This window comes from Lycorma delicatula, chromosome 6 (assembly GCF_047948215.1).
Source record: "Lycorma delicatula isolate Av1 chromosome 6, ASM4794821v1, whole genome shotgun sequence".
NCBI lineage: Eukaryota > Metazoa > Arthropoda > Insecta > Hemiptera > Fulgoridae > Lycorma > Lycorma delicatula.
In genome coordinates, this window is record NC_134460.1 from 51,132,164 (window position 1) to 51,145,307 (window position 13,144).

At 28.0% G+C, this 13,144-nt stretch overlaps 1 protein-coding gene across 2 annotated transcripts in view; it reads right to left on the reverse strand.

Annotated features, from left to right (window-relative positions):
• Positions 1-8,760, reverse strand: part of LOC142327055 (L-2-hydroxyglutarate dehydrogenase, mitochondrial-like) — an 81,363-nt gene extending 72,603 nt beyond the window's left edge. Inside the window, exon 1 of one of the 2 annotated variants that reach the window (XM_075369829.1) lies at positions 8,607-8,760. In XM_075369829.1, coding sequence (XP_075225944.1) covers positions 8,607-8,656 — 50 coding nt within the window. In that variant the 5' untranslated portion in view covers positions 8,657-8,760. Of the gene's footprint in view, positions 1-4,048; positions 4,345-8,606 lie in introns of those variants that run through there. The other variant, XM_075369828.1, reaches the window with a different exon arrangement.
• Positions 8,761-13,144: the final 4,384 nt, after the last annotated feature.

Here is a 13,144-nt window from a genome sequence, read left to right on the forward strand (position 1 = left end):
GATTGATTAAAGTAATGTTAAAAGGTAAATGATCGAAAAGAGGAAAAATTATTTTTTTTTAAAATAGCAGCTATAAGGAACCAAAGATTTGACTGAAAATAGATCAAAATGGAGACAAACATCATGCAAGGGGCCTCAGTGAAATTAAGTACATTAATGATGGTACTATTTCCTGACAGATAAAGGAGGTTAAAGGTGTACTAATTAGAAGAAAATATATATAGTACATAATTTATACCAAATAATTTGCAAAAAAAAATATCCGTCTGTAAAATAGTGGTTGGGGGTTTCAAACAGTCATAGTTTTGGAACTAAGTATAACAGAGACATGAAGCATATTTGTCAAATGAAAAAACTCTTCAAGAATCTTTTATGTTCAGTAGATTTCAGTATGCACTCCTTTAGTTGCCCTGTATACTTCAAAAAGATATTCAACTCCTTGACATTACACAACAGAGAAAACATCAGATGTGATAGAAGAAACGGCTTCAGGGATCTATTTTTTTATACGGACCAAATATCTTATTTAACAGAGAACACCTGTATTTTCATAACCCTTTAAATAAAAAATTATAATGCTAAGATATGAAGAACCATAAAAACTAAACTACGCACCCTTCTTATCCAACCCTTTGCTGAGGAAATGTTTTGTTTAGTAATCCCCTGTATTACTGTGACAAAACAATGAGGAGTTCTGCTTAATTTGAAAATGAAATTTTGGGCACTGCATTTCCATTCTAACAAATCCAGGGAGTTATTGGAAGAGACTAATTACTCTGTCCTGTCTAACTGCACACCATACAGTAATTTTAGGACTGTCAAGTTGATGTGCCATAACCTACCACGTTGGTTTAATGGTGAAAATGTCTTCCCAAATCAGCTGATTTGGAAGTCAAGAGTTCCAGCATTCAAGTCCTGGTAAAGGCAGTTACTTTTATACAGATTTGAATACTGGCGTTCTTTGGTGGTTGGGTTTCAATTAAACACACATCTCAGGAATGGTCGACCAGAGACTGTACAAGACTACACTTCATTTACACTCATACATATCATCCAAATTCGTCCTCTAAAGTAATATCTGAACAGTAATTTCCGGATGCTTAACAGGAAAAAGAAAAGAAAAACAATGGCTGAAATTCCATAGCGACACGTAGAGGTTCCAATAGCCATATTCAAACATTAATTCGATATACTCATCCCAAAACAAAAACTTTTTTTGGTTTTAGTTTTTTAGTTTCATCACTGAAACTAAACTTAATTAAAAATTCCCCATCATGATCTATAACCTAAACAGAATGTCTGTAGCATTCAACTGTTCTCTGTACAAATTTATGTAGGTGGTTTTTTGTAACACTAGGAATTTTACAACTTTTTTTATATTTTTTCCTCTTTAGCCTCCAGAACCACCGTAAGGTATTACTTCAGAGGATGTATGTATGAATGTAAATGAAGTGTAGTCTTGTACAGTCTCAGGTTGACAATTCCTGAGATGTGTAGTTAATTGAAACCCAACCACCAAAGAACACTGGAATCCACTATCTAGAATTTAAATCTGTATAAAAGTAACTGTCTTTACTAGGACTTGAACCTTTGTAACTCTGGACTTTGGGCTCCTGATTTTGCGATGACGAGTTCACCTCTAGACCAACCCGGTGAGTTGGAATTTTACAACCAGTAAAGCCTAAATAATTTTTTTTTTAATGTTCTGAACAGTTTGTTTTTTGTAACACCTAAGTCTACAGAATACTTCTGTACTTACTTTTTCAGCCAAACAAATAACTTATTTGCACAATTTCAACAATCTCTTTAGACATTGATGGTCATCCTGGATGTGACTGCTTAAGTAGGATGCCTATTTCCCAGAGCTGCTTGTCTCTCTAGAAACTGATTGTTATTTCTTGTGGCAGTTCTTCAATATATACATGATATTTACATCTAACAAGTGTAAATGACTAAAATTTAGCAAGCCACAAAACACATACAACCTTTCTTTACACATTAATCAAAATTCTCTATTATAACATGCTTTACATATCAAAAAAACTTTCTTATTATACCATAATACAATGCATAAAAGGAGAAATAGTGAGACTCTCATCTTGAGTTTTATTATTTGTAATATTAATTCGATTGAATTTAGTAGTAGCACTCTGATAATATCTATTTTTTTCTATAATCTGGAACAACTAATTGCCACTTTTATTTCAATTACTCCTTAGACTGAAATACCATAACTTGGTTTATTGCTGTCATCATTTAAATTTTCATAGACATCTTTATACTTGTTTTTTTCCTGAATTGCATAGTCACTTTATTTCTTCTTCAAAATATGATTAAATGTACTGTCAATATTCACTCACTATACCACAAGAGTTAGTTAAATTTGGTTTTATAGCAGAGTTTTTTAAATGTTAATTATCTGTATTAAAAGACAAACAGTTGCCAATTCTTTATTTTTTGTTTCTGTATTTTTACATTTCGATTGATATTCATGCTGTAATGTGCTTTAAAAATCTGAAAACTTAAGTCTCTTTTTCTGAAGGTGAAAGATCTAAAGACAGTCTGTGAGGGCAAAAACTACATCAGAAGCAGGTGAATTTTTTTTATATCTTTCACCTTCAAAAAAAGCATACTGTGGTAAATTTTGTAATATAAAATGTTATAATATGAAACATTATATAATTTTTCTATATTTCCCTCTCTAATAGATAACACTTTTAAGCACATTGCTCAGAAGTTTTAAATTGACTCTTTTATATATTTTCTAATGCAATCCCAGAAAAAATAAATTCTTACAAAGAAAGTAACTTTTAATAAAAATGATTAGATAAATTTACTCGCATTATGTCAAAATCTTTGACACAGGTAGCAGTGTTCAATGAAACAATTTTAACATACAGAGTTCAAAAATATTTCTTAACCTCTGTTAACTACTGTGGCAGAATTGGAGTGCAAATTTTTAATTCATATGTTACAGTAAAGCAAACTTTACATGCTAGAAATTTCTATGCAACTTAGGGATCATGTAAAATAAAAATAAAAAATATTTTTTTTTTTGTAATCTACTAGTAAAGTGACATAATTTAATTTTTTTAATTTTAATTTTACACATATAAGTTATTGTAATACACAACTGGTATCATTTTGTAATTTTTTTTTAATTAATCTCAAAGATAAGCATGTAATCAATATGTGTCCAACCAAGGTAATGTAATTTTTATCATAAGTTTTTAATGATTAGTTGCACTAACTAAAAATAACAAGTTTTAGCCAAGACTATAAAGTATAAGCAAACTGTAAATACTATCCAATCTGTAGTAGTTTTTATCTCATTTTCCTTATCAGTAGCAGTGACTGAAAAATACCAATGTTTTAATCCATAAGAAAACAGTTTCTCCCATATAATATTTAAAATAAAATACGAAATTGTTAATTATTACAATGATAAATCAGATCATATTCATTATTTCCTGTTTTAGTACAAAACTTTGGGTGGGGAACAGAAACATATTTTCATACTTCTTGATCTAACAAATGAGTACAAAACCATTTTATGGTGATTACATTAAGGCAAATTGCAGGTGAAAAAATGCTAAATCTTTACCAGGAAATAAAAACTGGTTCAAATATATTATCAGTGAGCTTAATTAATGACAATAGCTAACTGCCATTCCAAGCAATTTTTCTAAGTTCTGCATGCAAATATGCGCGTATTTTTATTTTTTTTGTTTCTGTAAACAGTGTATATATATATATACGTATGTTGGCAAATATACGCACGCATAATTAATATTAATACTGTTTTCCTTTCACAGATACTTTCTTTCAATCTAAATCACTACAGTAAAATAATACAATTAATGCCGTAACAAATGTCTGCTTTCTTTATAATTCTACACTCTATATTAACTTAACAGTAAAATGCCAATACAAATTTAAACCGGTTTAAGCATAAACATCTAAGATTCATTTTAACCTAATACAATTAATACGTAATAACCAGTTATAAATACACTATATTTAAGGTTAATTTTAAAATATATCATACCTTCCACTTGAAAGAGATTTAGAAAAAATACAAGGAACTACCTTTAAATTATTATTAACCGCCTCCTTTAAATTACTACCAATTTTGTGCCTGCATAAACTATTTAGCGGCAAATAGTTCTGAATACCTTTACATAAGCGGAACATCTTGACTGAAACTTTAAAACGATCGCATTATTGTGCTGTTGGAATGAGATGTTCGTCTTACACGCAATTCCCTAACAACTAAAATCGTACGCATAAAATAATCGAACTTTCTTACCGGATTTCATTGTTCGTACAGAATGTAATTAAGTAACAACCACACACACATACACACACAATAATGTAAGAAATTAAAACAAACATAATTAGGCCAATAAATAAACGAAATATTGCATGAAGTTTGCGCATTATATTATAAAACTCAGGTATTTCGTTTATAAATAAATCGAAAATTCAATTAAAATCAAGGTTTAGTATCGTCTTAAAATTTACAATTAAAGCATTAAATGAAGTGATTTTGTAAGGGAAATTTTATTGCGTGTTCATTTAGCTGGCGGGAATTCAAATATATATCCAAACAGCAGAAGTAAATTTATTTTTCCGATTAGTGAATAATTTGAGACCTTTAACTAACTACAGTAAACACTGTGAGATTCGTGAATTTACTATTGGCAGCAGTTCTGGTTACTTTTTCTCATTAGTTGCTGCTGTACAAAAATAAAATATATGAATCCCATTAAATTCCTGATATATCTTTGATCATTATAGTAATAGCTGAATAATTCATGTATAACAGTATCATTAGCTGTGTAACTTGTTATCTGCATTTAAGTGTTTTTGAATTGAAATTACAAACAACTAACTTTCAAATTACAAGAAATTTGTTTTTCTTATATATTTTAAAGATCTGTCATTGTACAGTTGTTGCTAATGAGTTCTGAACTGTCCTTTGAAAAAATAAATTTCATGCAACTTGAAAAAATAGAAACCACACAAAAAGAAATCTTTGGAGAAACTGTTAATTCTTAGATATAGATAGAATTATAAAATTTATTCAAGCACCAGACAGTAGATTTACTTTCATGTCCTTTTGTTTGGCTTAAATGATCTTTTATCTTATTCAAGTAAATTGAAGAAAAAATAAAAAAGCAAATTCAATAGTTAAATATTAATCTAATTGTTAAGATGCTAGTGATAATGCCTTGTCAATAATAATAAAAAAGTAATTCTGCTGGTAGTTTTGTTGAGGTGCTAAGTAAAAGTGTGGTTATTGAGTAGTGTAACAAATCATGATAAAGGATACATTAATTTCCTGATTTATCCTCAAACTAGTTTTCATTGTAGATTTTAACTGAAAACTAACTCATTAATAAAATAAAAATATCTACATTATCTTTTTCAATTAAATGTAATTTGGGCAAATACAATTAAATGTAGTAATTGGGCCCTGTTGAAATGTCAAATGCAACTTCTTTTTTCTGTAAAATAGGTTTTACTATTTGTGTAAAGCAGTTGAAATGTTATATACCACTGCTATATGAGGTATTACAGTACTACAAAAAGTATAACACTAGAAAATTTACATGCATTTTGTTTATATTCTATTAATTTCTAGTTAATAGAATTTTTTTATATGAAACAAGTAACAAATGTTTTAGTAATATTTTTCTAATGACATAAGAAAGATTTCTTCATATTTTATAAAATGATTAAGTAATATTTTACCTTAACTCAACTTACTCAGTGAAAGTTGTACTTTCTCAAAACATGGAAATGAGCTCAGAATAAATATATTTCATATATTATCAGTATATATAATAATAATATCAATATATAATCAGAATATATTTTCAGATTTATTATAAGCACTTATTCTTTAATTAACAAAATGTATCTTTGTTAATGACAGTTGGTGATTAAAGTCATTGTACTGATAAATGTAACCCTGATCCATTTCAGATCACCTACAGGTAGTTGCTAATAAAATTATTTATTTTTTCTATTTATTTATTAATAATTTATTTATCACGAAATTTTACCACATTTAGAGAGTTAAAACTAGAATTATTTTATTTTTGAATGTTTCATAATTTTTTGATCAGCCATTTTGTATAAGTGCATTGGCCAATTTTTCACGTTATTGAGATTTTCAGAAACTATAACTTCCTTGTTTTTAAAAATATCAAGTTCGAATAGAAAATCTGATTATTACACAATATCAAACAACTTAAATCAGAAATTTCAGACATATTTTTTTTTTAATTTGAACTGAATTTTATTCAAAATTAAATATAGCACAATTATCTTTTTTTATGCCTCTTTAAAATGTAACTAAAGAAAATAGAATTATTTCTATATACAATTTCTTGTTGGTGTTGAAATTTTAGGAATACTGGAGAAGCGATATCATCATATTTCAAACCTATTATGCTGCTCTTATATATTTACTAAGTCTCAGTGATCAAATTTTAATGACTTATTACATATAAAGTTGGTTTTGAGAATTTGAGATGAGTCCATTTAGAGTAATTTCATTTGTTTGAATATACCCAATTTTACAAATTACAATATTTAGATAGTACAAAAAAGCATGTCTCCCAAATCTCAGCCATTTTCAGGAAGTAGTCTTGTATAAAGCCACTACCTAAAAAAAAGAAAAGAAAAAACTAAGGATGAGTTTCTATTTATCCCCCCCCCCCCCCCAACAAAATATTGAAGTTGAGATTTTGTGATTTTATAACTTAGATTTGCAATTAGTTTTTTGAGGTAGTCCTTTCAGTATAAACCAAAATATGCTCTAGCCATAATATACAGTATGTTTCATGGAGATTAATTCCTTTTGTTTCTGTTCGAACTTGATATATTTAATAACAAGGAAGTAATTAAATTTTCTGCAAACTTCAAGTAAGTGTAAAATTAGCTGACACACTTATAGAAATGGCCCTTCAAAAAATAAGAAACATTCTAAAAATAAAATAACCCCTCTTTTAAATTTTCTAAATGTGATATGACTGCAACAACAAAAAATTCACCAGCAGTTTTAATTTTGCATTGTGTGATTTGGTATGAACTGTCCCTATTGTTTAAAAACAGTAAGGTTTTGAAATTTACAAACTGAATCAATTTTAAACATAAAATATTTCTAACAATTTACTTAAAATAATTTCAATCACTTTACTAGCCAATCATATCTTAAGTGATTAGTGTATGACTATCAACCAAACACAAAAAAGCACCACATGTTAACATACTTTAAGATAATTTAGTACACAAACACAGAACAATTATATAGTAAATGAACAGACACAATTCAAATCAATACACTTTTCAATCACATTCTAAACATGTCTTCTTAGTTTAAAAAAAAACTTCCAATAAAAGTATCAGCTTATGTCAAGATGAGAACAGCAGGAAACCACCAGTCTCTCTTGCAACCATCTTTAGTGACTTAAGTACCATTCTCTGAAGATGGCTGCAAAATCAACTGAAAATATTTTGAAGTATGTTTTTAACTGGTTACAGACTTTGTTAAGGTAAACTAGTTTTATTTAAAATATTAATTCAATTTGTCATTTAGAAATTATAAATAAAATGTTCAGAGTACACAAAAAAATATATTTCACAATTTACTATTTTATACAGGGCATCACTAGGTCTGGTCAAATCAGAGAAATTCTTAGAAATCAAAGAATTCCTTGTGATATTCCACATAAAATTTTTGAAATCATAGATTGCCATAACTCAGACTAAATATTTCTAAAATGAATATCATACGGGAGATTTTTTGTATTTTTTTAACAGCAAGTAAAGTGAACAATGATTTACACAAATTCTCAATATAAAAAGGATATCAGGAATAACACAACTGTTTAATCTGATTTAGCCTTCAATAACAAATGAATAGCACCCATTTTTTAAAATGGCAACTTTTTTTGTTTTTTACAGTAGTCAGTTCTTACCATTTCCACAGTCCAGAAAGGTAACAGCTGAGTGAAACAATAAACAATATATGGGGAAGCAATAAAACTAATTTTTAATCACCATTCCTGTTTCCAGATAATTTTTTATATTTTGAATCCTCATTTTAAAATATATTCAAGTTATAGAAAAACAGATATGATGGTTTACAGTTTAAGCAACATTTTCTCATAATGCTGATGGGAGAATTTGGGTAATCACATGAGGGTACTTTTTTAAGAAAAAATTATTTCTCATGAACTGAAAACAATTTATATAATTTAACTCAAAATTGTTGTTTTTACATCAAAAATAAATCTTAAACAACCTTTCAACATGATCCTACTGACAAACAAGTATTTGAGGTTAAGGGACAAGTTTGATAACTCCCCTAACTGAAGAATATGGCATCTGCTTTCATTTGCTAGTCTGTGAAAATTTGGTGCACATAATCAACAGACAGTGCAGATGGAAACTGCTAATGTAAATGCTGTTAGAAGTAAAACTGATTAAGTTACTACTATAATAACTAAAAATAACTACTATACGTTACTATACAGTAATTACTATAAATAACAAAATTATTCTTTTTAAATTCCATTCAACAAGTTACTTACCAGACAAATTTCATCATGATAGTATTTGAGATAAGATTACATTGGACCATAACTGTAAAGTTTGGCTCTCAAAAGTAGAGGATTGTCTTCAACAAATTAAACCATTGATAATAATGTTAAAAAGGAGAAAGAAATTTCTTTCTTTGAAGAAATTACAACTGATAAAACTTGTCCCAATATGTTCATATTAAAATAATTAAAAAGCAACAGTAGCTCTGAAATTGCAGGTTTATTTATAGAATCTTGCAGTCATTACAATTATTTTAAAAACAAACAAAAGTTTGTAGTACTTCATGATTTTTATGGTAACTTTAAAATCATTAAACATCACTTATTAAATAACTCCAGCATGAAACTTTAAATAATTGAGAAAGTTGAAACATGTAGAAGGAAATATTAAATAAAAAGTAATGAAAAAAAACATGTTTTATTAAAAACAATAATAAAAACATGCATTTTATAGAGCAGATGTTGGTGATTACTTAGTAAAATTTTGAAATATCTGGACGAAAAACTAACACATAATAGAAGGTTGGTTTTGCGTTTGGATGATAGTATAACAACTCTTACAATATCTATATTTACTTTCTTCCAGAATTACCATATTCCAAGTGTACATTTTTACCATTACCAAATTAATTTAATTTCAAAATATAATTAATTATAAACTGTTGCACAGTAAACCACATTAAATGCGTTCTGGGGTAATACCCACTTCATAATTGCAAACATAGTCATTATCACTAAACTCCGATAAATTCGAATTACATTATCTCAAAATTAGATAGACAAATGCAATCTCAATTTCCTTTAAATATTTGTCTCGCATTTTCAAAAATATAAATCATTATGAAACGCAATTAAATAAAAACACTCACAAATATAGTTTTGTTACCAAACGGAGGTTAGTTTACAAACCCACTACTTTTTAATGGGTTGGTAAAGATAATATTATTTCCAAACGGAGGTTAGTTTACAAACCTTAAAGGTTAGTTACAATAAATACAAACCGTAAAAGTTTCAAACATTACATATGACTTAATAAAAACATATATATCGATTGTAGTGCATTCAATCGAGATTGTAAATATGAGAAAAACAAAATATGATTATTTACTAATATTTTTAGAACGTCTAGGATCAAAAATGCTATATTATAGAATAATATTTTTCAAGTTTTTCAATCGTTTTAAAAAGTGGAAGAGGGTCTCAATTTCTTATATACCTATATATTTTTTTTTTTATGATAAGGACTTGAGGACATTTTCATTAAACTTTAAAATAACGATATATCGTCGACAACATTGGTACGACGATATCGTGGCAACCAAATTCACTGGAAAATTAGATCGTGGTGGAAGATGAGTTCTACGGTTAAAAAACTATTAAGGGCAGAAACTTTCATACGGATTTGAATTCTAGATTGCGGATTCCGGTGTTCTTTGCTGGATTGGTTTCAATTAACCACATATCTCAAGACTGTACAATGCTACATTTCATTTACATTCATACCTATTATCCTCTGAAGTAATACAACAAAATCATATTTTGAAAAAACAATTTGTTAAGATTTGTACAAATCTTTTAACTCGTAAGTTACCGAATATTTGGTTTTGAAATCCAAATGAAAAGTTTTAAATTTACACACCATTTTTTTAAATCATGTATTGAAATATACTTATTTTGATAAATTATATAAAAATTGCTGAAGAAAATTTATTCTCATGAGCCTTTTTAGAGATCTTCGACCATGTTTTTTACATAGATGGCTACTTACATAGCACTCAACAATATTAGTTAACATAAATAAATATAGTATTATTAAAAAATAATTACGTTTATTCAGTATAAAACCAAAGCCTGAAAATATAGATACATGTATGTATAAAAAAACATAAATAAACAAATAGACTCATAGTAAATAGACTCAAAAACAAAAAAAAATCCTTCGTATAAAAAAAACATAAAATCAAAAGACATTAATCTAGCCTCTAACAATATAATCAATATTAAAATTATATAATAATTTCATAATTTTCTTTCATAGTTTAAACCTTAGGACACTCACATGAATCTTGAAACACTTGTTTCAACCAACTAATAGCTTTTGGTACTAAAATCTTATAAACTTCTTATATAGTCTCTTTTGATGCATTAATTTGAATTTGATCTTTTTCAGGTAACTGTTTGGGAATGTCCATGATGATATCTTTTTTCCTGAAGAATGTAAAAGGCATAAATGTTCCAGTATAAGTTGTAGCTCCTGTCAGTGGAAAAGTCAACCTTATGTATGACTATTTTAGAGGCATAGTTTTTCGCTGAAGGTTTTTTCATTATGTTTTTAAATCCTGACCATTTCTGTAATATTGGTGCACCATCAGAAAATAGATGAACTTCTTAAAAACAGTCACTGAACTTATCATTTATTGTGTCAAATTAAAATGAATACAGTGCCAGGATTTTTCTTGGATTCAGTTTCCAAAAAGTAATATAAATTACTGCTTTCATCATTATTGCACTGTACATTAAATAAGTACACCCACATCAGCCGTTAATAAAATTGTGACGTCTCATTAGTTTTCGGTAAAGATAAATTTTGGGCATAATCAAACTCATGCACAAGTATCTGACTGTTATTCTCTTTATACATCTCTATCAACTCTTCCTTTATTTTTTTATAGACATAATACTTTCTTAAATGTATCTTGTATTGGACTTTACAAGTATCATTTGGATTACTTAACAATTTCATTTTACATTCTGAACAGAAATGATATGAATCTGTTTTAAGTAATGAGAACTCATAGTTTAAATCAGTTTTAAAAAACATATGGTATATCTTGTAAACTGTTTTTTAACTCTTTATTAGTTTTTTCTATATAAAATTCTTTTAACATTTGGTATAACTTTTTAGGACACTGATTTGGATTTTCAAAATACCTGTTACTTGATTTATTTCTTGAGTAATGGAACTCTGTACTAGGAGTAAGTGTTAAATGCTTATTAGCTAGCTAGATCCCAAACATTATTATCTATTGAACGAATTCTATTTTGATGGGTTCCACGTTTCTCTCCAAATGATTAATTATTTCAGACTTTCTGCTGGATAATATGTAACCTTTTCTCTGAAATTTGATAGAGACTATGTAAAAATTTTTGACAAATGTTTCTGAACCATTCACCTTTACACTGAACTTCCTTTCTTAATTTTCTTATGTAACTGTTTGTATTTCGTAAATCATCCCGGGAACTTATCCATCACTCTAAAATTTACCTTATTATAATATCATTATAATGCTAAAAATTATATAGCATGTTCTTTGGTCACAAGAGTCCTTTTTTGCACATTACTGATGTTAAAAGCTAATTTTGATATGTATTTGCAAGAGATATATACATTTTTTCTATTTTGTTTTTACTAGTAAATAGCTGATCAAATTATCTTTTTTTTGTACAATCCTTTGAAGTAATTCTTATTATTTTTTTGTAAAAAAAAATCTTTAGTTATAAGGTAAATTTTAAAGTAAAAGATTAATTAAATTCTGTTTGCTGAAGGCAAAAGAATTTACCTGAAGGCAAATTTAAGATTGGCTTTGAAAGCCAGGGCCCTCCCAGGTTATGAACAGCAGAAAAAACAATAGTATGTTGGTTCAACATAGGAACAATCTGAATAAAGTCTCGCATCTAGCAGCAGCAGCAACATTGGAAGTGAGGCGGGAGGAAGAAAGGCTGTTCACATAAAACTGAATCAAAGTTGATAAGATGCTGTAGGCAAATACTGGCCACTTGTTATTAATCCAACATATCCCTCATGCAGAAGTCTGTATGCCTTTGGAAAGCAAATAGCCGCACCAAAATGGATATGTATCTCTGAAGAGGCCACGCAAGGAGATGACTCTTGAATAGAGGCAGCAACCCTTTCAGAGTTGCTGAGGACACTGTAATGGGTATAAACAAACTTCAAACTTGAAGCTAATCTATTTTGAGCCTTGAGTACTCTAGGTTTGAAAGCAACATAGAATTAAAAACCATTTAAAACTCAAAAAATTCAAGTCTAAAAACACCCATTTTTAGGTTTGGCATAAAATTACTATTAAATTGTCAATTAACAAAAAAAACTTTGAAAGAGGTTTTATTTTAAAAATGTTAGTAAATAAAGTCAATAAAAAGCAAATACTGGTTTGAGAAATTCAGTTCTTATACATTCCTTAAGTAAATACAAATAAAGCTGTAAATTATCTTATCTGTATTAAGTAAAATAAAGGAACTGTAAAATTAATGAGTAGCTGCAGTATTAGGTAGTTTCTATTGTTAAAGTCATTTTAGTTACTGAATCTTTTCTGTAAAGTGCAAAGAAACTATTTTTCATTATATTGTTTTATCTTGTTTATCTTTTATTTCAAACATTAAATATACTAATTAATGTTTCATTTCAGTGATTTGAAATTATAAAACACAGACAAGACATGACAATGAGTCATTCCTTTTTGTATATTGTAAATGTTCTTTTCTGATGAAATCATTTTTCTATATTCGAA